The 24425-nt window shown below is 35.2% G+C and overlaps 1 protein-coding gene across 9 annotated transcripts in view; it reads right to left on the bottom strand.

The window, feature by feature from the left end:
* The window catches only part of TTLL7 (tubulin tyrosine ligase like 7), a 66047-nt gene that overhangs the window by 22578 nt on the left and 19044 nt on the right, over window positions 1–24425 (bottom strand). For 7 of the 9 annotated variants that reach the window (XR_015773352.1, XM_014250877.2, XM_088060518.1 and 4 more), the window contains 13 exons: window positions 23172–23347; window positions 22887–23018; window positions 21873–21994; window positions 21129–21196; window positions 15893–16051; window positions 14138–14354; window positions 11563–11727; window positions 10601–10759; window positions 5807–5901; window positions 5015–5162; window positions 4858–4931; window positions 1691–1826; window positions 801–887 (listed from right to left, as the gene is read on the bottom strand). Coding sequence is in view for 8 of the 9 variants with exons in the window: in XM_014250877.2 (XP_014106352.1) it covers window positions 801–887; window positions 1691–1826; window positions 4858–4931; window positions 5015–5162; window positions 5807–5901; window positions 10601–10759; window positions 11563–11727; window positions 14138–14354; window positions 15893–16051; window positions 21129–21196; window positions 21873–21994; window positions 22887–23018; window positions 23172–23196 (1587 nt within the window). In the remaining variant the exon portion in view is untranslated. The other 2 variants (XM_088060516.1, XM_014250880.2) reach the window with 2 other exon arrangements.

Below are 24425 nucleotides of genomic sequence, written 5' to 3'. Positions count from 1 at the left end.
GTACAGATACCCACAGATTTGTACACCATGTCATCAGAAACATAAAATGCTGGAAAAAAAATTACATGCCTCCATAAACAAATCCATCAAAGCTCAGAACAGAGATGTAGGCTCTTCTAAGCAGACTTGACCTAAAATGTTTACAGGATATAAAAAACATACTTATTCTAGCCAAGCCAAAACTATTTATCTTTACTGGCTTAGAGATATGCAGTTTATTTAAGGCAAAGACTCACATGAACTATGCACACAAGCAGAAAGCATTAAGATAAAAATAATATATATTCACATTAAAAGCAGATTTTGCATACAAAATGGGTTCCAAGATATTCTGTACAACCCTCTTAGCAAGGGAGCAAGCTATAGATAAATCAAAATTATAATTAATTCTTTGACTTTCCATCCCTTTTATCCCATGATCTCAAAAATCCTAATTTTGGCACTAATAAATTAGAGATGAAAACATTCTTTTGAGATACACTATTGATATAAAAATCCTTCCATACACTGAAATCAATCTCTCATTCAACAGCTGTTGCCATCCATGGCAATTCCCCCAAATGGTTTAGGGAGGGAAAGAAGGAACACATATTTCCATAAAAATTTAATGGAATTCAGTGGGACAAATGGTAGTGATACCTCTAACCATACTTTAAAAAAAAAAATAAAATAGAAAGGGTTAGTTACAGTCTGAGGAAGAAAACTTCCAGCAGGATCAGCTAACTAAATTCCCCACTTAAAATTCTCAGAAAACCTGTCTATGGAGTGAAATAAAAAATTGCTATCTAAAAGTCAAATACCTTAGGTCCTCGCTGCCTGGTGCATTTTCCCATTAGCTTTTCATCATCTATTTCACATTGCTCCAGAAGATCCAAAATGTCCTCCTCCTAGAAATGGAAATTTCATTACTATTAATTCAAAGCCGGACATACTCTGTCCTTCAAAAACTCAAGCAGAAAGTGGTAGAAATTTGAAATTACTCTGATTACTAATTCCTGAAATAGGACTGTGAATTCCTCCATAGGAAAAAATAGAAATATTTCTTCTCTTGCATGCATCTCTCCTTCCAAGCAACATGAAATTGAGGGTTAAAATCAAGTCTTAACATTTATTAAAAATAGAAGTCTGAAGAAAGGATTGAACAAAGATTCCTGTAAAGCTGCCAACTACAAAGATTCAAAATTATTTCTCAGATTTCAAATTACATCATGTTAGCTGGTTATTAAAATAGCTGTTTTCCTACTGTCTCTGACAAAATGAGTAGGCAAATCAGGTAAAATTTTTGGATATTCTAAATCCTTAAAAGAGTGGAGTTGGTTTTAGGATATCTCTTGTTCCAGTCCATACAAGTGGATGAATAGGCTGGGAACATTACTGGAGGAAGAAGGAGGCAATTAACAGCTCAAAAGCAGTTTTTGCCAACCTCTGGTTTGACCAGGGGTAAGGCTGAGGATCAGGGATATGCTAAAGTAGCTTAAAGCCATTTAGCCTGTCTCCACCCTGCACCCTGCAGTTCATCCAGATTCAAGGATCTGGCCCACAAGCTGCTCAAAGAATAATAATAAGATCATGGAACATTATCAAATGCTATTTATTAGCCATCACACATGATTATAGTGAAACTAATCCCTGAGGTCACGAATTCAAAGACAAGTAACTCCTAAAGCCAGTACTTGGTGGACTTTAGTACCTTCATTCTTTTTAAGGGGTTATTCATTTCCCGCTGAAGTGAAGCTGCTCTTCCAGCAAGAAACGTCTGGAAAGCGGTGGCTAACAAACTCTCATACTTTTCAAGTAATGTCTTATCATCAGGAGGGTAAATTCGCCTGAAAACGGAATAAAGGAGAGTTTAAGATAGAAGCTGAGGCATTCATCACACAAAAGTAATGTCACTAATACACAGTCTCTTTTTTAACATGTACACATCCCATCCATAATAATTATATAATATCAAACCATAAAACATATACTCTGAACATTGTTCTCTAAATCTACTTTTAATTCAGTGAACACATTCATGTTTAAACCAGCAATTAGCCAGTCAAAAGAAATACCATGTAGGTCATTCCAGAGGCATACCAAAACCCAGTTTTACAGTGCTTAGAAATTTCAGTGGGTGTGAGTGATGCATACAGGTGTGAATGATTCATGAAATATTAACAAAATATTTTATGTCAAATTCAGAGCCACAAGATAGTTTGTATTAGCAATAAAGGGACATAAACCAATTTGTATTAGCAATCAAAGGACACAAAACAGTGAAAATCTGAACAATCGCTTTGATCCCATGAGCAGGATATGAATTAAAGACTGAGAATGTACTGTACTTGAATTCTAAATCCTCCAAAAAATTAACAGGAAGAAATAGATGTTATAAGGAAGAAAAAAAAAAAACAACTGGTATGTCAATATATACAGTGACTGATTTTCCATTAGAGCAGCTATGCCGTTATTCTCTAAAATCACAGGTAAGGAGATTATGACAATATCAGAAGCAGGACATGGTGATTTATTAATGTTCATCAAGCAACAATGGGCTTTGAAGAAAACCACTTCAATCCATCTGTCATGAATACCTGAAACACAGCCAGAAATATGGCTAAGATGGAAGACTAATTTTTAATGTTTTGTAAGGAGTAATCCAGAAGTTAATTTTGCCTGCAGTGTGCAAGGCATGGACTTCACTGATACAGTGTATGACATGTGACTTTTATGTATTTGTGAATAATTTCTGAACTTCTTACAAGTTTCTTGTTTTTTCTCATTCTTCCTTTTCAGACTTTTTTTTCTCCTTGAAAAAGTATCTACCATGAGGATTTTGTTGCAATGAAAAAAAGGATTATATGATACCATTAGTCTGAGGGAAGTTCTAGAACAAAATAAAGATGGTTCCAGTTTGCATTAAACACTTAAAGGAGATTTAGGTTCTAGTTTAGTTTTGGTCAACACCTTTTAACGGTGTTGATTCTACTGCAGAAAAAATGCCATAGAAGAATGCTTTAAAGAAAGGGCAATATTCTTAATGTATTTACAAATAGACTGCATCTAGAGGCTTTTTCAAAGCCATGTGCATCCTTTCCAATTCCTCATGATTTCACAAGAGCTCAAAAATGTGGCTCCTACTTCAGCTGCCCCAAGACTCCCACTGGAGCTGCTGTGCTTGCAGACAGACGTGGACTAAGCCAACTGCTGAGCAGATATCCACAGAATAAATCCAAACCTCCTGAGTTTGATTGAGGTTTCTCTAATTTTTATTCAGAGTGCAATATTAATCTATTCACCAGTATTAGTATCCAAAATTTGCATGATTCTATGTCAATGCCTGAGACAATCTAGTCCTGCTCTACTGAGGAATATCACATGGAGAAAATGCTACATAACAGCCAGATAAAATTTCTCTTCTCTAGTCAAAATTACTTTCCTTCTCATGTTCTGCTAATTCTTCAGCCTTTTCTCAAAGACATGGTAATAAGAAAACACAAAGCTGTTCTGCCTTTTTACAAGTGCACATTCCTCATGAAATGACACTTTACTTTTTCTTGAGGAAAAGAAAGTTTTGTGTTTTTACTGGTTTACATTAACCCAACAGCTAAATAAAGGGAATACGTGTCTGATTTTTAGTCAAGAACTGAATAAGCAACTTAAAATGTGATCAGTTAATAAACTAAATGTTTAAATTAGCAAAAAGAAAAATGTGTTAAAGCATCATAGTGCTTCTCTTTCTTTTAGTAGCATAAAAATAACCACTTTATCACTTCATTGTACACCTAGAGGTTTTTTTCTTTACTGTTCAGCTCCATACATCAAGAAAATATGTAATTAAAGTTACAAAGAAAGACTCTTTGTAAGCAAAATGTTGAGTCATCCAAAGAGTGAATTTCACAGAAATATCTATCTGTTTAAATGAGAATTTTACTGGGAATTATAGAACATCAGCTCTAAAACAGGCAGCAATGAAGAACAGCAATAAAGGCATTCTGACTAGTTCGCAATAAAATATGTGAACTCAGATCTCTCACACCCTAGATGAATGTTCTAAAGAGTGGGCAAATACTCCCATCATCTCTTGGTAGTCATACTCTGCCCCCTTTCACCAAATATTCCTAGGTCATGCTTTCACTTCTCAATGAAGCAAATATCAAAAAATAATAATAAAAACATCACAAAACAAAATTGTTTTCTGGTCAATGTCTGTTGTAACTGACAATGTAAAACCCTCTTTTGAACATATTTTACCAAGGAATCTGAAGATACTTGTATTTCAGCCTACCAAGATGCAAAATCAAAGTCCAAAAATACAAATAAAATATTTCAAATGTAACTCTATTCAAAATGATGGAAGCACCCATAAAGTTTCTGAATTTTTGGCAATCCTCAGAGATATAATTAAAATATGATGTTTTTACAGGGGAATAATCATACTGCACCCCCTGCCACCAAGATAAGAATGATAATATGTGATTAGAGAACAGGTCCATAACAAATTTATTTCTTTATTTCAATTAATATTACAATTAATTCATTTCACAATTCAATTAATAAACATTTATATATTATTAAATTTAATATATACAATCATGATACTTGGTACACTGAATATGAAAAATCATGTCATTTAAGCAAATGTCTTGTACAAACAATAGGGTGACTGATGTCATATAAATTCCTAAGTGCATGGAAGAATTTGGAACCAAGAAAAGAACAGTCTGAAAAAAGATACCTGATGTACATGTGTATGTTTTCTATAAATGCCTACACATTTTCGACAGAAAATTATCATCTACCCCAAATACTTGTTTCCACTGTTCCTAAAGAATACACTGAATACTTCCTACTAATACAGTCAAAAAAGTTCACCTGTAGTTCCCCATGTGTCTATTTTCATGCTCCTCTTTGGAAATCTGTTTACGTACTTGTGCAAGTCTTTCCTTCTACAAATCAAGAAAGCGAGACAATTAAAACAAAAGGGAATATAAACCATGAGCAAGAAACAGCACTTATTTTCCCTTCCTACCAGTTCTTGTTTTCTCCTTTCCAGTATGTGGCGCTGCTTCTCCCAGTCTGAGGAACCTGGCAACAGTTTTTTCACTGACCCTTGGCCGTACAGTCTCTTTTGAGCCTCAGCCTTCTGTTGGGCTAAATTTCTCCTTTTATCACTTGTCCTGAAACACAGATGATATTAAGAAATGTCAATTCAATGCAGCCGAAATGAGATGCACTTTCATATCAAGTACATAATCTGTATTTTCCAGTCAGTTGTATGTTTATCATATAAAATTAGAATTTAAATATCCATTAAGATTTTTTTCTTAATATTAACTTTCATGGCTACAATATTTTCACACTTTAAGGGATACTGATTCTGTGCTATAATTTAATGTACAAATGTGGTTATATTTATTTTCCTGAAGTGTAGATTTTTTTCAACATATCTCGGCTATGAAGTTTTCCTCTAGAGAGATATGACTTTTGACTGAATGTGACATTATCACTCAAGCGAATTTCCTTTATGGTCACACACTCATGACTGCACACATGTGCCAACTTCAAGATGTGTTTGAAAAGTTTTTAAAAATAAGTACAAAAATTACTATTATCATTCATTTTTTGCAAGTATATATGCATGAAGAAAAATTAAATTTAGGTTAATTTCTATAGCAAAACTGATAGCAAGGGAAACATTTACATTTTGAAAATATGAAGGTGGAAAAAGTTTTTTCATTTTCTCTGAGTCCAATTCAAATTAAAAAAAAAGAAATCAAAGCAACAGAAATAAAGCCAGACTGAAGAAAAGAGGACAAGGTACCGTATGTTGAGAAGCTTTAATGCATTTAGCAGAACACCTTTTTTTACATCATAGTCTATTTTTTGATCCGTTCCAAAGCTTGGAGCACGATTAATCTGAAAAAAAAATGAGACACAGAAGACTCAGGAATGTTCAGGTTCACTGGGAACACACCTGTTGTAACAGGCTTTGTAGAAATGGCTCTTTAAATACAGCAGAGATTAAAAGAATACATGTTGAGAAGTTCTTTCCCATTTGTATATTTTTTTGAATAGAGTACTGAGTATCACAGATACTGGGAGCTGGGAAATGTACCCTTTCAGTCACCAGGTCATCCAGACATTTACAGTGAATACCATTCAAGTCCTGCCACTGTGAATCCAGTCTAATCTACTCTTGGTTGCAGCCATCAGAAAATTTGCCAAACAAAGGGCTGTTAAATACATCATAACAGACCATGTGCCACATGCTATGGTGGTCCAGCACAGAAAGAATTAAACTCTTTCCTGTTCCCAATCTGAAAGAAACTTTAAATACTACTCTAAAAAGTAACAACTATGCAAGGACTAAAAGAGGCTCTAATCCAAGGTCTTCTAAAGCATATTTAAATAACTTTTCACATATACTTGACAGCAACACATAGAGATCTAAGTTATTAAATCGGTACATAGTGTGAAAACGTAAGATAATTAACAGTCTCAGCAAAAAAATGTTTATAAGCTAAGTACAAGATGAGAGATTAAAAATGGTACCATAAATATAGAGAAACAAGGAAAATGCAACTGGCAATCTCATAGTGAGACTAAATCATACACTTAACAGCCAGAAGCCTCAGCCTGCCATCCTATAACCCTAACAAGTTTTGGACTCCCTGCAGAACCTCAATTTTCAGGAATATTTGAGAAGGAACAATAATTTATTCTAGGAACTCTTTCCAGGCTGGTATAAAAATTTATACTTGAGTAATGGGTGCTAATGATAAGCAGGAATCCCACCTTGATAGTGAGTGAACAGTGCTGGTTACAGAAGGGACAGATAAAAAAGATATTCAGAAATGTAAACTGATACCTTGTGCCACACAAAAATCAGAAGTGGGATACAGTTTGCATGTCCAAAGCAGAGGGCAAGAGCAGTTTATTTTGTTTTAGCACTCTAAATACATTAGAACATCCTAGAGCCTCTACAGCTGTGGGACAGAACTATTGTGGCTGCTGTGGCACCCAGTGTCCTGTTGCTGAGTTCCAGCTGCCCCATCCCTTGTGCTGATAACTGACAGCTTCTGGCTTTGGGAATCAGCTCCTTCGCTGCTTTTGCAGACTGGCAAAGTGAGCAGTGAGATCTGATGTTGAAAATTCAGCAGAAGTAGCTGAAAAGATTTATACATACTCTTTTTTGGAAGACTTTCATCAAATTTAATTGCCCAACCTCTTTAAACTGCCCTGTTCATCTACTATAATATCACAAAGAAGACAATTAATACAGTTGCTGACTAATCTTTAAGACTGTGGCAATGTAATCTTGATAATGTACTAGTGATATGCCACACTAGGTATTGATAATTACTGGTTACCAAACAATTGTCTGTTCATCTGTCAGCCAGGAGATGGTTGGTTAGAGTTCAGTGACCCAAGAACCAGGACATGCACAACTAGGTTCTGTTAATATAACATCAGGAATTTTATCAGCAAGAAACATGTTGAAGATTATTGTCAAAAACAGAATTGTTTGAGGGACCCCAAAAGTACAAGCAAACGATGATTGCAAATGCCTTGGAAATCCAGACACTGATGCCAGTGGCCAAACTATGTGTTTACTACAGGAATGCAACCTTGGAAACTAGATAATATTGGGTGTAGGGGTAACAAAGAAAACATATGGCATGATTCCAGGAGATGTAAAAAGACTTGCAGTAAAACTTGGAGACGGTGTGGAATTGCTGGCCAAAAAACAGTCAGTAAGTTGATGGTGGCAGCAAACAAAGAAGAAAAACCCTAAGTGAAATTAAGAGCAAAGACAAAGAAAACTACACCATCAACAGTGTGTTCTTCCTGGTGAAGAACATAAGATACTGAAAACTTGGCATAACCACCTATTCATCTCTTTTTGGAGAAGTAAACTTCTCCTACTACATGCTGGCCTTGGGTTATGTCCAGGGGTACAGATAGGGCAAGCATAACACAAGAGAAACAAGTAGAAGCCAGAAAGTTTGTGTATCCTATTTCATTAATAGGAATTAGTAATAATTCTTCAGTTTAAGATGTTCACATTCATTCCACCTGGACTGACTACAAAGTTTTGAACAGCTAGCTTTTGCTAGCATGGTGACACTAAATAATAAATTTTTGAATGTGTATATAAGGTTTCTTTTGCCTTGCCCACATAAATCACAAGGGAAGTTAAGCACCCTACACTTGAGGAAGTTATTAAAATACATATTATCTTTTACTCCAGTGATCACAACTTTGTGATTCGAACTGAATATTATGAGGATGAACAAGGCTGGAGTCCATCCAAGAACTTCAACTATATGATTTTTTTTTTACATAAAATTAACTTGGAAATTTTGGTCAAAAAGTAAAACTGGATTTCCCAGGAACTGAAGAGAGAACTAGGTTGTTGTTGCTACTGAGAAAGAATGCAGGCTGCACAGATCCTTGCCAGAAGCATTTGGTGCCACAAGATGGCAATCATGCATTTCCCACAACCCTCACTATGGTAGAAGGTTCCGGAAGTTCAGTAGCATCAAGGAGCAGGGGAGCTACAATGCATCAAAGCAATATAAACAAAAGTCAATTCAGGAAAGCAGAGTCATTACAATATGTTGCACATTTCTTTTAATAGTTTGTTAAGCTATCCTTATAACAGAAAAGCTACATGAGGCATGGAAACATGAAACTAATCATCCTAATCCTATTTTGGCAATTTTCCCATAACACTGGGAACATTCAGAGCCTTGTGATTAGGACTTGTTACCACTGTTAGAAAGAATGATTCACTCCCCTAAGGGGGTTTTGACAAGAGGGAAATGGTGGAAAGAGATAAGAGTGGAAATCTGAGGAAGAAGCCAGAAGTGTTTTAGGAAAAAATAATTATCTATATATGTGCATATATATACACAGACTACATATATTATGTATAGTCTATGTATATACACTGCAGCTTTGACCTTTACTACACTACACACAGTATACATACAGTCTGCATGCATCTACATATTCTGCTGGAAGTGCTGCAAAAAAGCATGAACAAGCAAAGTAAAAAATAGTAAATGAGTGTACAAAATTAGTAAGTTTCAAAGTTTGAAATTTTGGTTAGTTTGGGTTAGTTTGTCTGACATAATAAGTTGAAGGATACCTGTATTACCAAAAGCAGAAAAGGAAATACTTAGACTTTTGCATTTAAAAAAAGTAATAACCAGGTACACAGTTCCAAGTCCTGAAGTATTCTCCAGCAACTCAAAATACCAGAGGAGCATTTACTGCTTTACTCCCTCATAAGCAAAGAGTTCTGGGATTGTATGATTCTCATGAGACCTGTAAGATTCTCCTCTGAGACCTGTTAGTGGTGACTCAAACCCCCCAAAATCTCCATACCTCATGGAAACACGAGAGGAGACAGAGAGGTGTCCTTCAGAATGGACTACCTATGCTGGCTGACTCACCATTCTCACAGCATTTGCTACAAGGCTGAATGAAATGTTACACAGACCCTTCAGTCTGCACTTAAATAACTAGACACAGCAATATGCAAGCTACAGGCAAACTATAGATGATAATCTGGAAGTGCAGTGCTAAATCAAAGGGACAGCAAGCTTCACTGGACAGAAACAGAAGATGTTGATGTAGTACAGACTAAGTTCATGTCATGTGCTGCTTTTGGCAAGAACATCAAAGCCACCAAATATGCTATGTCTGCATGGCAACAGTAGAGGAATTTTATTTTTCAAATTAAGACTATAATGAACCCCTGAGAGAAATAAGCATGACAAAACAACTTTTGACAGTTTTAATGGCCTGAAAATGAGGTTATAATTCAGTAAATTAACTGTATACATTTTGTTCATCAGTAGTCAAATCATATTCATGGCTTGCTGTCAATAGAGAGATTTTGAATACATTTTGCTTTATTCCCCAAGTTGCACAGCCTCCCAACCAGTTAACAGAATGGAATAAGACAACCTGAAAAAAGACAAGTGAACTTCATCTATATGTTATTAACAGGGCAATATAAGAGACACAACAGACAAATCTCAAACACTCCTGGTTGAAAATGTGTACCACTAATATATCAAAGAAATGTTTCTTCCAGTCCCATCATACCAATTGTTTGCAGAATTTCCTGTATATCAAATCAGTTTTCTCTGTTTATGGTAGTGCTTTTAAAAAGCACAGGAGATGAAAGGAACACATATCCCCAAAAATGAGAAGATTAAGAGCATGCATTCACAAAAGTTACCATGGCCATATTACATAGCCATATCCATGAAGGAAATCTATGTAGCACCCACTTGCTATAATCAAGGTCCTCCAGCTACAATAACAACTACATTACCATTAAATTTGCCACTAAAACTTTCAAAAACATCTGAAATGCAACATCAGTCCAGGAAAACAATTACCTTTCTTTCAGTATCAAAAATCACTGCAAGGTGATCACTGCCCTTCTGTATGGATGTTGAAGAAAAGCACCATTTATGTACTCAACAACTGTGCACAGATTTTCTTTGCAAGTTTTCTTACACAGATATGTGTTCAGCTGGGGCATAGTTAACTTTACTGCTAAAAACTTGCTTTACATCTGTATAAAGAGATTTACCTCTAGGAGCCATGGCTTTAGTTTTCTGTCCAGCAGAATATCAAATCCCAGGACTTCAAAGCAAACACTGTCACTTCCTGGGGCTTGCCCTGGCCTGCACATGCGATAAGCGTGAAGAACATGTGGCTCTGCAACTATCAGAGTCTTCACCACCAACTCCTGCAGGGATTTGTTTCAGAAAAATTCAGAGAAAACACCAGCATTTACTGAACTACAGTGCTTCATGCTTTAATATTTTAAATTTCATTTATATATCTACTAGAAAAAAAAAGATTTAAAATTCCAAAGAAATAGTCTAAAATAAACAAACTATTCTTATGTAGTACCATGTATAGTTTTATATAGTTCTAGATATATTGTTATACTTTCCATGGTACATACAAACTTTGAGACTTGTAATAAGTTAAATAATAAAAGCAAATTGGCAATAAATGTGGTACAGCCAATCTTCAATCCATTTCATTTTGCAGTGTAATTTCTGGTAAGAGTCCTCAGAATCATACAAATCTAACAATCTGAAGCCTATTCCTCATCTGAAGACACCAGTAACAGAACACTTCAATGGTGCTTGATTAAGTACATAGATATTTGCAACACTGACTAAAATTTTGTAAATATTCACACATAAAATTCACTTTATACACTAAAATAAAGTCTCCAAGAATTTAAATGGCATGATTCCTTTGAACCATATTACTTATGTGAATAACTGTTTGAAAGGACTTTTGAGCCTCAGAAAAATGCTAACATTAAATTTATAATCAGATTATTAATTTAGTCTTCTAAAAAAACATAATAATAGTTTATAGTATGTTCTTTGTGACATCCATTGCTGAATGGATTTTTGGATTTGGATTAATAAAGTCTCAAAAATCATTCTGAATTTCAGTAAAGCCGATGGCAGAAGCAATTAATTTTCTAAAAATACACAAAATAAAGAAAAGTGATTTAGTCTATCTTACTGAAATATCACTCCAGAATTTGGAGACATCAAGATTATTTGTTTCTAGAAACTCAGTAAACCATTTTATGGAGCGTTTGCTTCCTTTGTCTTCTGTTTCATCCCGTTCAAAGTGCTCATTATGTTTATTGACAGAGTAGTTAGTCAGATGCATATACAATTGACTCTAAAAAAAAAAGGAAGAAAGGACACTTAAAAAACTTTAAAAACAATTATAAAACAGTCAATTCAAAATCATGTAAAGAAAAATTTACATTTAATCAATAATGACATAATCTAACAGCTCATATTTGCAAATACACTATGTACAGGTTTAGTGTTTCTCATGACTGAATGCTCTGTAGCCTTCTTACAACAAAACCTGGGCTTCTACTTAAGCCAGCTGCAGTGAACTGATCTACCACTCCACATCTGGTTAGATAATGTAACTGCCATTTTTACAGGTCTGTATGTAAACAACTACCTAAAAAAGTAAAGAGCAATTATCATAACTTAGAGAATGATTACATTCCACAAGAAGCAAACAATAAAGATGGTATTTTGAAGTGCTACTTTAAAAGTGCTAAAAAACACTCTGACATCTGCTTCATAGACAATCCCACATTTCAGTTTTCACTGTAGCTTACTTATGAGAAGTGTTCTCATGATAGTGATACTTTAAACTATCTTTTACATATAAACTCATCTGCCATGCTGATATCTGCCAAAATTGCTCATTTTTAACTGGCTGGTAGCCATACATCAGAGGGAGGTAAATTTCAAAACACACATTACATAAATGACTGAGTGCCACAGTTCCTTTATGGAGCAAAATGTCACCAGCAATAGACTCACATTATCATTTGAATGTAAAGAAAGCATTCCCTTTCCAAGGCCAATTTATAAATCATGATCTGTACACTTACATTATCTCCCAGAGATTAATTCAGCTTTTCACTTACACTATGGCCATGTCTGTCCTCATCACAGTGACAGTTCTCTGTCATGTTTGATTATATACATGAGAGTAGATGATATTCTAAGGTGACCATAAGCCTTCTGTTCCAATTCATCTTTAATAGATAACACAAGCCTTCTGCTGTGACTTATCTCATTACACTTCCTTATCTTTAACAACTTTCATGAAATTGCCGAAACCAATTTAATTGCAAGCTAGTTAACAATATATTGTAGTATCACTAGAAGCAATAAATTTCTCCCATGGCTTCATTACTCCTTTAAGAATCATTCTGAAATGTATTGGTTTTGAGTCATCTTTCCATGAAATTCAAATTATTTCAGACAAAAGTAATTATTTGTTAGACAAAAAAAAATTTAAAAAAAGCTTGTACATATGAACTGATAGTCCAAAGTTATTTGGGACAATGTCACTGTGGAAAAATGTCATCCAAAAAACAATGTCATTAGTGACAAGCAGGTTATTTCACACAATAGACAACCTCCACCATGAGCAGTTCTGAGAACATAGAAACAACTGCCTGCTCTGTTTATCCACTCAGAGCATATTTCAGTGCTGCTAATGCCGAGATTAGCAGCAATACACAAATACTAAAAGCAAACTATTCCAAATATAGTACTGGAACACTTCCAAATATAGCATTTGTACTGGGCTTCAAATTGTACCTGCATTTTTCAAAGGCACACAAAGCAATAGTCACAATTTTAAGTTTCACGTAGGCAAAAAGGCTCTACAGTGTTTTCTGTTACATAATTACACAGAAGCTGCTCTAAAAGCAATGGAGCACAGAGTGAGGTATACCAAACCTAAATCTACTAATACGTTCCAATGCTGCAAGTCTACTTCTTCCCTAGACATCTGCATTTTGATCTGAGAAAAAAGAGAAGGGTTTACACCTCCCAACAGGGGAACATGCTATACAGTGGAACAAGAGGAGGAAATTGTGCAAAATCTTTATCATGATCCTTACCATTTCTTGGTTTTCTCTATGTTTATAGCAGCCCTATTGAATCACCCTATAGCTGTCAAGTACATACTCCTGTCCTGCTGAAGCAGTCACTGACAAACAGCAGCAGCAGCTGGAGATTCCCTCACGTTCAGGGACTGCAGTGAGCACTGGTCCCTTACAGTGCTCTCCTTTCTGCCTGAGTTCCCAGCAGTGGCTGGAACCTGGCAGAACCCTCAGAAAAGGCTCCAAACTTCATGGATGCTAATATATGATCTAGCAGGAGATAAACCTTATCACGACCTGCCTCCCCAGCCTCAGTCTCAGATGAACATAAAAGCAATGTGCCTGTTCTTGAAGTGATTTGATTTTCTTTATTTTTTGGGTTGATATATTTTGCTTTCCTCTAGAATATATTTAAACTCTTTAGCATACATGCATACAAACTCATATTTTTTTTTTTATATAAGCAATAATGTGGCTATACTTGTGATTTTGGTAGAAAAGTATGTGTTAACTAGCTTTCACATAATTTTTTTTTCTCTTCAATGACAATGACAAAGTTTATCCAGATGAACTCAAGTCCCAGTTTGATCAATTTTATTACCTGCAAAAACTACACAGGTTAAAGTCTACACCATAAGAAATAAATTGGAATGAACTTCAACTTACCAAATTTGAGTCACTGGGGGGGTGATACTTCTCCGTGCCCATTCTCACCAGTCCATCATGATATAAAAATACTTTTAATGGATCACAAGAGGTTACAAGAATATACACACGTAAATCAAACTTGTAGCCTTCCATAAGAAATGGTTTGTCAAGATATTCCTGAACAATTAAATGATCCTGAGCTTGTAACTTTTCTCCATTTCTTATTAAAGAGATCCTGGTAAAAAATAAAGTTATTTGAAAACTTGGACATTACTCTTTGAAACAGATTATCATGGTCATCCAGCCAATTAGTGAGGCTAAAGTCTATCTGGAGAAAGAGACTTAGATATCTGATTTTTAGAGCAGAGAAGTTCCATTCCCTTACAAGGCTTTTGCTTTCCTGTCCTCTATTGTGCTTCACTGGATGAAAAAAGGCAATGAGCCATTTCAAAGTAACTTTCTGCTTGCTTTGATTCAACGATTTGTAATAATGGGTTTGCTCTACACTTAGAAATTATTTGGCAGAACGACCAGTCTCCAGCTTCTGTGATTATTCCTCATGCAGCCCTAAAAATAGACTTCCAGTCTTTGTCACAACTTCTGCCCGAGGTACAGACTGCAAAGAACTTTCAGTGCTAACCTTAGGTGATGAAGTTTGCAAAGCAGGACATGACCTGTATGACTGAGGATGGCATAGATTAAGCTCAGTATTTCTGTATTTCCAGTTCCCTTACATCAGAATGGAAAAAGGTTTGCATATGAACAATGAATTTCCAGTCTCTAACTATATAGACTTTTAATAACTTTAAAATCTAATATTTTCAGTATACAATTATTAACCTGAAATTCCCAGAACCTTAATGCTGCCTTAATTCTCTATTATTTATTATATGTAAATGCTGAATACTCCTAACAGAGTGAAGTACTTTGCAGAAATCTCTCCGAACTATGCTGGTACTTTTCCCTTTTGCTTATCTTTGCCCTTATCAAGAGGACTGAAAAATGAGGAAATGGAAAAGTTTGGGACCCTTACTTTTATCGTAATTCTATAAAATATATAATTCTATACTATTCTTTTATAGTAATTCTAACATGCTGAAAAACTAAGAGCTTTACTATACTGTATAATTCAACTTGATATTAAAAGCAATAAAAGCTAAAACTAAAATATCTAAAAAAAAAAACAACTCAAAATGCAATTGCAGTATTTATTTCATTGGATTTTTACTGTGCATTCCTGTCACCAACAAAACTTCTTCAACTCAACTGCAGGTTGCAGTCTCTTCAGGAGTGTGCCCTGCTTCCAAGAGTGCACATCCAGCCACATCCCCAACAGCATCTCCTCTGTCTCTCCTACACCTTGTGGCTGCTGCTCTCAAACACATTTCTGCTTCTCTGACTGGCTGCAGTTTGGGAACACAATGGGGTGTTTGGGCTGGTTTTAAAGGTGTGAAAGATCCTGACCTCCCACACAACATCCCAGCAGCCTTCAGCCACCAAAACCCTGCCATTTATGTCAAATAAAATCTCACCCTATAAATCTAAGCACAGCAGAAAAATTCAAAATAAAATAACTGTGTTCTTCATAATTACTTCAGTTTAAGGGTTGTGAAGCCTTCACCCAATACACTGACTTTCACACAACTTGAAATACAATCTTCTTACTAATACACCATACAGCTTACTAATACTAATATAGCTTCTGTTAATGTTGGAAGTAGCACTGGATTTCACCTTTAACAGCTAAGAAGATGAAGTTATCTCACAACTCACCCATGTCCCATTGCACCATTAGCTGGTTTGACTATGAAAGTTTTCTGTCTACGTTTCTTCTTCAATTCTTTTACATAGTTCTGAAACTGTGTGTATTCTGCAGGAAAGATCCATGTTCGAGGAATGAAACTGTACTCCTGAGGCTGACTCTTGATCATTCTGCAAGAAAAGGGTAATTGAGTTAAAATCCTTTGACTATTTTGATGTTTCAATCCTCAAGATTAAAAAGAACTTATGACAATTTGATAAGAGAACTTTTTTAGCAAAATTCTGTAATATGAAAGCAAACTTTTGCTAATTTCTTTAAGAATAATTAGAGGCCTATTACATATCCATATGAGTTATATTCAAAAGCAGACTATCGAGCATTTTTTGCTTATGTGCTTATTTTGTCTGGCATCCATCTCATTTCTTGGCATCCATCTCACTCCGGTTACAATTTTTGACCAGTTACTCAGATGACTTAATGATATTCCTATTCTTAGAAATACTTAACTTAAAACAAACCATGTTTTTTTATTTTTTTGGGGGGCGGGGGGCAGGAGGTTGATGGTATTTGGGAAGTATTTGAATTTTCATACTGGTAGGTGTCTGGGGAGGTATGAGGATCAACAGACACGAAAAAGAGGAGTTGGGATATTTGGAGGTTCTTCTTGGGTGCAAAAAAAGACTGAAATGAAAATTAAAAAGGAAGCAATTAAGGAAGAGCTTTTTGCTCCTTCTGAAAGAATTTTAAAAATAAAGAATTGCAGTAAATAGACTTTGACATAGGCCAAGCAACTCATTCATCTCCATTATAGGACAAATCACACAAGCTTTGATTAGTGTCTGGTCCCAGTATATTTGGATTAAGATTCCAAGAGCACCTAATTCAATCAAAAGAAAGCAAAGACATTCAAAGCAAGACCAAGCAGGGAGGGAGGAAGGGTGAAGGGGTGGAACAGAAGAACTAAAAGAGCTAAAATAAAAATAGGGAATCAAACTGAATCGGGGGAAAGGATGTAGCAAGGTCCTGGTCTCCCTGCTTTAATAGCTGTGGCAGCTGAGGTAGTGAGTGTGTCTCATTCTATACCTCTGTTGTCTATGAAGAAAAATGGAAAAGGCAGAATGGTAAAGAATTCAGGAAGCAGAAGTTTCCAGCACCCAGAGCTGTGTATGTGGCAGACAGGAAGATATACCCACACCACATGGGTTGCTTTAATGCTGGTTATCAGCCACAGTACAGGAGCAATGGGGACTTGGTGGTACTATGCACACTGGTGTCATAGTTCACAACTGGATAAATTTAGTCTTTGCTGAGTTACATCCTCGTGCAGCTTGCTTGTTTCAGGTACTCAGAGTACCTGAAACTTCCTTCATACAGAACCTCAAACGAAATTAGTTCAGGTAACTCACAACTACTCTGTAGCTTAGAGTGAACATGTCTAAAATACAAATATCCACAGACCAACAGAAAGGAACTGGAAGTTTAAAAAGAAATTAACTGATACAGGAAGTTCCCCAACTTTGATTTTATTTTTTTTTGAATGACATTATGGTAAAGTTTAATACTTTTTAATTAAATACAGATTTACATATATTTCTCCTTTTGTATTGAAAACTAATAGCATCAGCATAACTAACATGTAAAAGAGGCAACATCATTTCCATTTTTCATTTCTACTATGAGTTTACATAATACTCCTGGGCAGATACTTTTTCTTTAAGTGGCTAAAATACTAATGGAAAAAGCAGCTCTCAGCCACATGTGTGGGGCTAGGACTGCAGCCAAGCCCTACTGGTATAATGGATATGCTGTCACCGAACTGTAGCCAACTACCCAACAAACACTCTGCAGAAACCACAACAGCTACAGCAGTATTGCATGTAGTTCAGAGCTTCTGCAGCTTCATTGTAACTATTATTCTTACACATCTAGTTCAATGAAAGCCACTAAATACTCAGGAAAACTTTTTGAAACCAGAAGTAGACATTATAATTTCTGATTCATTCATATTGTTAAACTACTCTCCATCTGCTCTGTCTTTGCAAATGTTATTACTTTGCCAACTGAGTACCCTATCTAGGCAGAAATTATCCTATTTTTAGGCAAAAAGCAATTTCTGTGTTAGTTTAAATCCCTCTCCAGATTATTTATCATATGCATGCCGTTATGTGCTAGAGACCTGCCATTTAACTTACTCAAGGGTTTCAATACACACACTCCCTACTCATTGAATATAGCTTCAAGATATTCCTGACATATTGATATTATTTTGTGACTGAAATTATATCAGTTCTATATGCCTTTTCTTTTTAATGCATAATTGGGAGGATTATAAACAATATTATGAAGTGGAATATGTCAGCGTTGTTTATAGGTTCTGGGGCTCACTAAAACTTTCAAAAAAAAAAGAATTCTGTTCTGTTCTTTTCCTGCAAGGCCCTGTTCAGAAAGGGCTTAGGAACATCATTAAGTAGCCTGTGGAATCAAAGCCTTTTCAATTACAATAACCCTATTTTTCAGCACATGGGTTGTCCACTACTATGAGTTACCACTTTATCACTGTGCTGCTCTATCCTTTAGTCATTGCTGTCCTTATCAGGAGGTCTGAGAAATAAATAGCAAATTATTGTTCTTCTGAATACTACTTTAGCTCACAAATGTGGTCAGACTGTGCTCTTGATCTCAGAATGCTTTCTGTACAAAAGAATCAATGGTGTTGAACAAAACATGGCTTGCTAAAGGCACAACCTTCAGTCTCATAATGCAGATTCCACTGCCTAAATTTCAAAATCCTCTGACTTCTCACATATGAAAAGCTAGTAGGTATGTATGGATGAGAATGACTCTTGATCCATGGTCCATTCATGAACATTTTAAATATAATCAACAAGAATGTTGGAAAAAACAATATCGCATAGATGGATCTGTGTCCCTTCCCACTCATCCTGTGCCCTTTCTCCCTCATTCACTGAATTCATTTTGTAACCACACTTATCCTTCACAAGAGGAGCTCTATTCTAAGAGACCCTTCACAACAGTCTCTTAGGATCTAGTTGTCCCTACAATGGCACTTCTGTTTTTATTTTTTTCTTTTCTGTGTTCTGATTATTATCCTGGAAAATTATGTTCATGTCTGCCTTTTTTTCTCAATTACATTCCTCTTTCCATCTGTTCCAGTATTCTGTGCTCCTACACTTTCTTTGCTGAGTTGTCTTCTTTCATATTACACGTGTTACATATTACACTGTTCCCTTGCACCTTTCTGCATGTGAAAACCACATTGTCCTGTGATCCAGAGTGCCTGGATATTGCCTGCAAAAAGAACTCCTGAAGAGCATTCCCTCCTAAATAGTATTTTCCTCTCAAAGCAAGGTAGATTTGTTCTTTCACTTTATTCCCAACAACTTGCATAAAATGGAAGGGTGAAATCAGTACAACTAACATGGAAGTAAAACAAAAAAAAGTCTACTCTCTACCAATTCTCAATATAGTTTCATTATCTCTCAATGATAGTAATCAGTAGAGTAAGTAATGGGAATAGAAAAGATGGCATGCAGCAGTAAACAAGACAAGAGAATTAGTGTTTCTGCACATTCAAATTTTAAGACAGAACAAGAGCTGTAGGAAACAAAATCCTGCATTCTACAGTCAAGAGTCTGCTCAAGCACATATCCCACTGACTTATGATTTCACCAGCAATCTCAAGGCATATAATTTTGATTTTTATAAAGTATGAATACTAAGAATTGAGTTGTGAGGGCCAGTATTGAGAAAAGAAACCAACTGATTAAGCCCTGTTATATCTACTGATATTAAGTGAAGTCACAACATCAGTGTTTTATCAGTTTTTGTAAGAGAAATTATTCTCATCTTATCTATATCTGTAATCTCAGCACAGAGTAACTTTAAACTGTGTTTTGGACTCAGAATTCAGTAGAGTGAGAGAGGTATCATCAGACTGTATTTGAAAGAATGTGTGGATGATAACAAGAGCCTTTTTTCCATTTTCCATATTTTTAAAAAAGATCACATAACTGCAGAAGTACACAGGGGTACCACTGCGTACCAAGCTGACTGATTGTTTCCAAGACCTCTCCAAACAGCTGTTTGCCTCCATGTGCTATCTCTGTGTTTTTATTTTCAGTCTGAGAGGGGCAGTGAAAAGAGCTTATGCAGCACCACGGACACAGAGGAGCTCTGGTCCACACGTAGGACATGGAGACACCACAGCAATGCACACAATATTTCCATCATAATAGTTGCATACATTCTATGTGCTATGTGTTCTAGTTACAAAATAGAAAAGGAAAGAGAAAGAAATTAAAAGAGAGAAAGAGAGAGAGAGAGAGAGGGAGAGGGAGAGAGAGAGAGAGAGAGAGAGAGAGAGAGAGGGAGAGAGACACTCATTTCCTACATTCATATGAAAACAAATTCTGTTAGCAGTTAAGTTGTGCAAGTCAGGTTGAGGGCCAAAAGACTAACTCTATTAATATTTGCTCTACAAACTAATTTAGACTAGATTAAAATGTTGACATATATTTACCCTCAAACCTTTCCTTACTATCAGGCTATCAGATCATTATTTAGTATTGTTTTCTTACAAGTCTTGCTCACAGATTCTCAGCTAGGATAATTCCTTAGAACCCAGTTAATCAGCTAGAGTGAGGAGAACTTTTAATTAGACAAATGATCCTTACTGACTATTTTTTATATAAAGAGTAAGATGCTTCACGTTTTTTAAATTTGATATACACAGAAACACAGCCATTAATTATTTTAAACAAGTACTGTCACAGAATCGGTCAGGTTGGAAGAGACCTCAGTGGGTCCTCTGGTCCAGCCTCCCAGATGAAGCAGGGTTATCCAAGAGCACATTGCACAGCATAGTCCAGATGCACTATCCAGCCACATAAAGTTATTTTTTTCTGTTCTACTGTTATGTGATAGTGGGTATATTATGTACTAGGTTTATTGTATAATAATTCAAGACTCACCTACATTCTGCAATGTTTAGATAGAGAAGTGAACCCACATAATATTCCACTGAAGTCTACTGGAGAAATAAAGTAGCTCACTCCAATACTACAGATCCAGGACCATAGCTAAAGTTATTAAAGAACTTTGGAAATTATTCTTGATTCTCTCCTAGTTTCTCAGAAAAAAAAAACAAGCCTCAAAAGCAGTAGTTCTGTATATTTTTGCATTAAATACTACAGGTGGAAAACTTCTTAATATTAAAAGAAATATTACTTAGTCATGTTTCTTGCTAGAAAATCCTTTCTGCATATCTCTCCCATTCCTGGAAAATGGTTGATTCTCTGTGGAAGTAGAAAAAAAAGGAAGATTAATTGAGACTTTTTAGTTTTTCTGGCATACCTAATTACAATCATTTAAAACATTCAACTGCATGCTCAGGCAAACACAAGTAGTGTTACATCTAAATTATTTACGATAATATCTTACACTATACTATTTATTCTTAGCAATGCTAAAGATGCTGCAAGTTTCTCTTCCATCAATATAAGTGTCCATTAATTTAATTGCATATATGAGACCATCATACTTTTGCTCACAAAGAATGCAAACATGAGGTAATGGTAAAAAAGGACAATATTTATTCACAGGACTGTGGAGAGAGCTCTGGAAGTCAATTTACTGCTTTAAGCAAAGCTTATGAGAAACTTATATCTGATGTTTTATATCTTCTTTAAACTGATCATTCACAATACTCAACTGGCAGAAAAAACCATGAAAGAACAGCCCCAAATATTCACACACCAGATTCCAATTGGTAAGAGCAAAAAACTCTGGAAAAGAGAGCAGGATTTTAAGCTATGCAGTGGTACAGCCTTCATGCAGCCTGGCTGGTTGTGGTTTGTGTGGGTTTTTTGTCCCCTCCACACAAATGGAACTGAGCAGTTACTGACAATTATGGAACGTTTCAGAGTGAAGCTGTTTACTGAAACATGTCAAAAATCTTAACTACCACTGTACCTGATAGTTCCGCAGTTCAGCAATCTTCTCTTGCTGCACAGCACAATCACTCCAGATAAGATTTGCTGTTTCATCCTCATCACGTGTTTTCACAAATCCCATTTCTTGTATTACTACACGCACTATGGAGAAATCACACACTTAGGGACTCTTGAATTTCTAAAATAGACTAATTTTCAACACTTGAAAAATCAATTAAGATTTTAAACACAATATAGAACCCTTGGTCTGAGAACAGTGTTAGCATGGCAAGCTACTTATCTTGCAATATTTCCATCAGTCTATTGCAAACCTGCCATTACAATGTTACAGCACCTTACAGTGAGGCAGGAATCTGCACAACCACTGATGGGAACTGCAAAGAGCTTCAAGGTATTCCCCAATTATCCAGAAAAAAATCTTCTTGTACAACAGTTAGATTTAATCTTGGTTATGCCGTAAGTTAATTTTAAAACAGTGATGACTGTGTCACTGCAGATAAGGACAAAAATGCCTCCTTAGACAAGGTACAGTGTTGCAAATGCATGCATTTTAATTTTTTTTAAAAAAAAGACTGATTATGTGTCATGCATAACTCTGATTCTTGGAAAAAATATTTTAGTACCAAACATATAAATACAAAACATTAATGGATTTTATTGAGAAGCCTCTATATAATAATTAGAGTATTTAACTTTGAATTTACACTGCTCATCTTTCAAGGATTTAAGTAAACTTCCAAACACATACATAACACATATTTGAAAGGTTCTTCCACAGCCTTTTTAATTACTTAAGTTTTTACATTTCAATGTAACAAGTGGGAATTAATATGAGTAACAAATGGGGATTATAGATGCACGGTATCTAAAGCTATGAATTAAATGTTACAAGAAAACCCCAGATTTCTTACAAAAGAAACTTCTTCAGAAATGTCTGTCAGCTTGATGCAAAGTCCATTGATTCACTCCATTAATCAGTAACTCTCTCACATCAAAGGCTATCAGGTTGAAAACAAAATATGCAGCTTCCTACCAATTTCATATTTTGTGCCAGCAATATTGGCAGTGATGACTCCATTCTTCTTCTTCTTTCGGACTTTTCTTTTAATTGTGCTCTGATAGGGTAGTTCCGAACTCAAAGACAAAGGAGCAGTTCCATGGTTATCTTTGAAAAATAATGTTGTAACTATCAGCATTTTTATATCTCAAATAACTTATACAAATTAACTAAAAATACAAACAGTACTCCATCACAATTTATAAATACAAGCATACTGAATAATTCATAGGATATATTAAAAATCCAAGACTAGCATACCTCCCTCATTAGGAAAGGATGGCATTATAACCTAGGATAGTGCAGAAATAGAGTTCAAATTCTGTTCCAAGTTCTCAATAAATGGTGAAAATGTCAAAGCCAAATTGCTTAAAACTCCAGTCATGCCATTTCAGTCTCTGGTTGTAGAAAATATTAGTTCTGGAATGAGTAGATACCTGTGTTAAAAAAAAATGTAAGAGAGACTTTGTCATAGACATATCCCAGGAAAAAAAATTAATAGCAGGAAACTAAATATGAAAACACTTTCAATTACATATATAAAGAATTGCTTACTTTAGAAGATGGATCAAGCTATTGTAAATATAAAACTTTGTTCATTGCTGTTCAATTATTTTCTTTCTGGAAAAATAATTTTGCAGAGTTAATTTTCAAAATGAAATTATATTATCTCTTTTCCTGATTTTCATTTGAGTATGGGACATTTTGGACGTGAAAATAGGCAGCACTGAATTCAATCAATACTGCCACTTTCTATCTCCACAAAGGTCAATGAACTTAGAGTCATTTTAAACCACATTTTAAGTAAAAAATTAAAATCAGACATATTCTTTGATAGGTTTTTAGTACTAAATGGGAAATAACTGAAATCACACTAACAATCTGTTTCCTCTTTTTCACTTTTTAATGTTTTTTAAAGCAATTGTCCAATAATCATTTGATAACATGGCTGCAGTTTCATGACCACTTCACGACACAACAGACATAACTTAAAGACATTTTAGGTTAGTATACATATAAATTTTCAGTTTTTAAAGTGAGCATTTATTTACACAAAATGCAATTTTTTACATCTACTGTCACACAAAATTCCTTTTTCTTTTTTTTTCCTCATGAAAACAGCACTACATGAAAAATCACACATATTAAGAAGATTTTTAGGTTAAGCACATAAGAACAATGTGTTAAAATATTAGGGAAAAAACCTTGGGAATACATCACTTCTAAACCCACTTCTACATGACTTTGGGCATGCAGCACTGCTCTACCAAAGCCTGCAAGAAAAAAATGCTGTCTTTGGCAGGTGGCCTCAAACAAATTTACAAGTTTTCAAGCATAATATAATATGTTACTCATATAATATAATAATATCATACAGTAACATATAGTATGTTATAATATGTTACTGATCTTTAAAAGTGTTCATTTCTTTTCTGCAGTTATATGTGTAGCTTAGGTTCCTCACACTAGCTTTAGATCAGTTTATATTGCTGCTTTTAATGATTGCAAGACTTA

This window comes from Pseudopodoces humilis, chromosome 10 (genome assembly GCF_049639895.1).
Source record: "Pseudopodoces humilis isolate 2021_Gansu_Grassland_sample_001 chromosome 10, ASM4963989v1, whole genome shotgun sequence".
In the NCBI taxonomy this organism is placed as follows: Eukaryota; Metazoa; Chordata; class Aves; order Passeriformes; family Paridae; genus Pseudopodoces; species Pseudopodoces humilis.
This window is presented reverse-complemented; position numbering and strand designations above follow the sequence as displayed.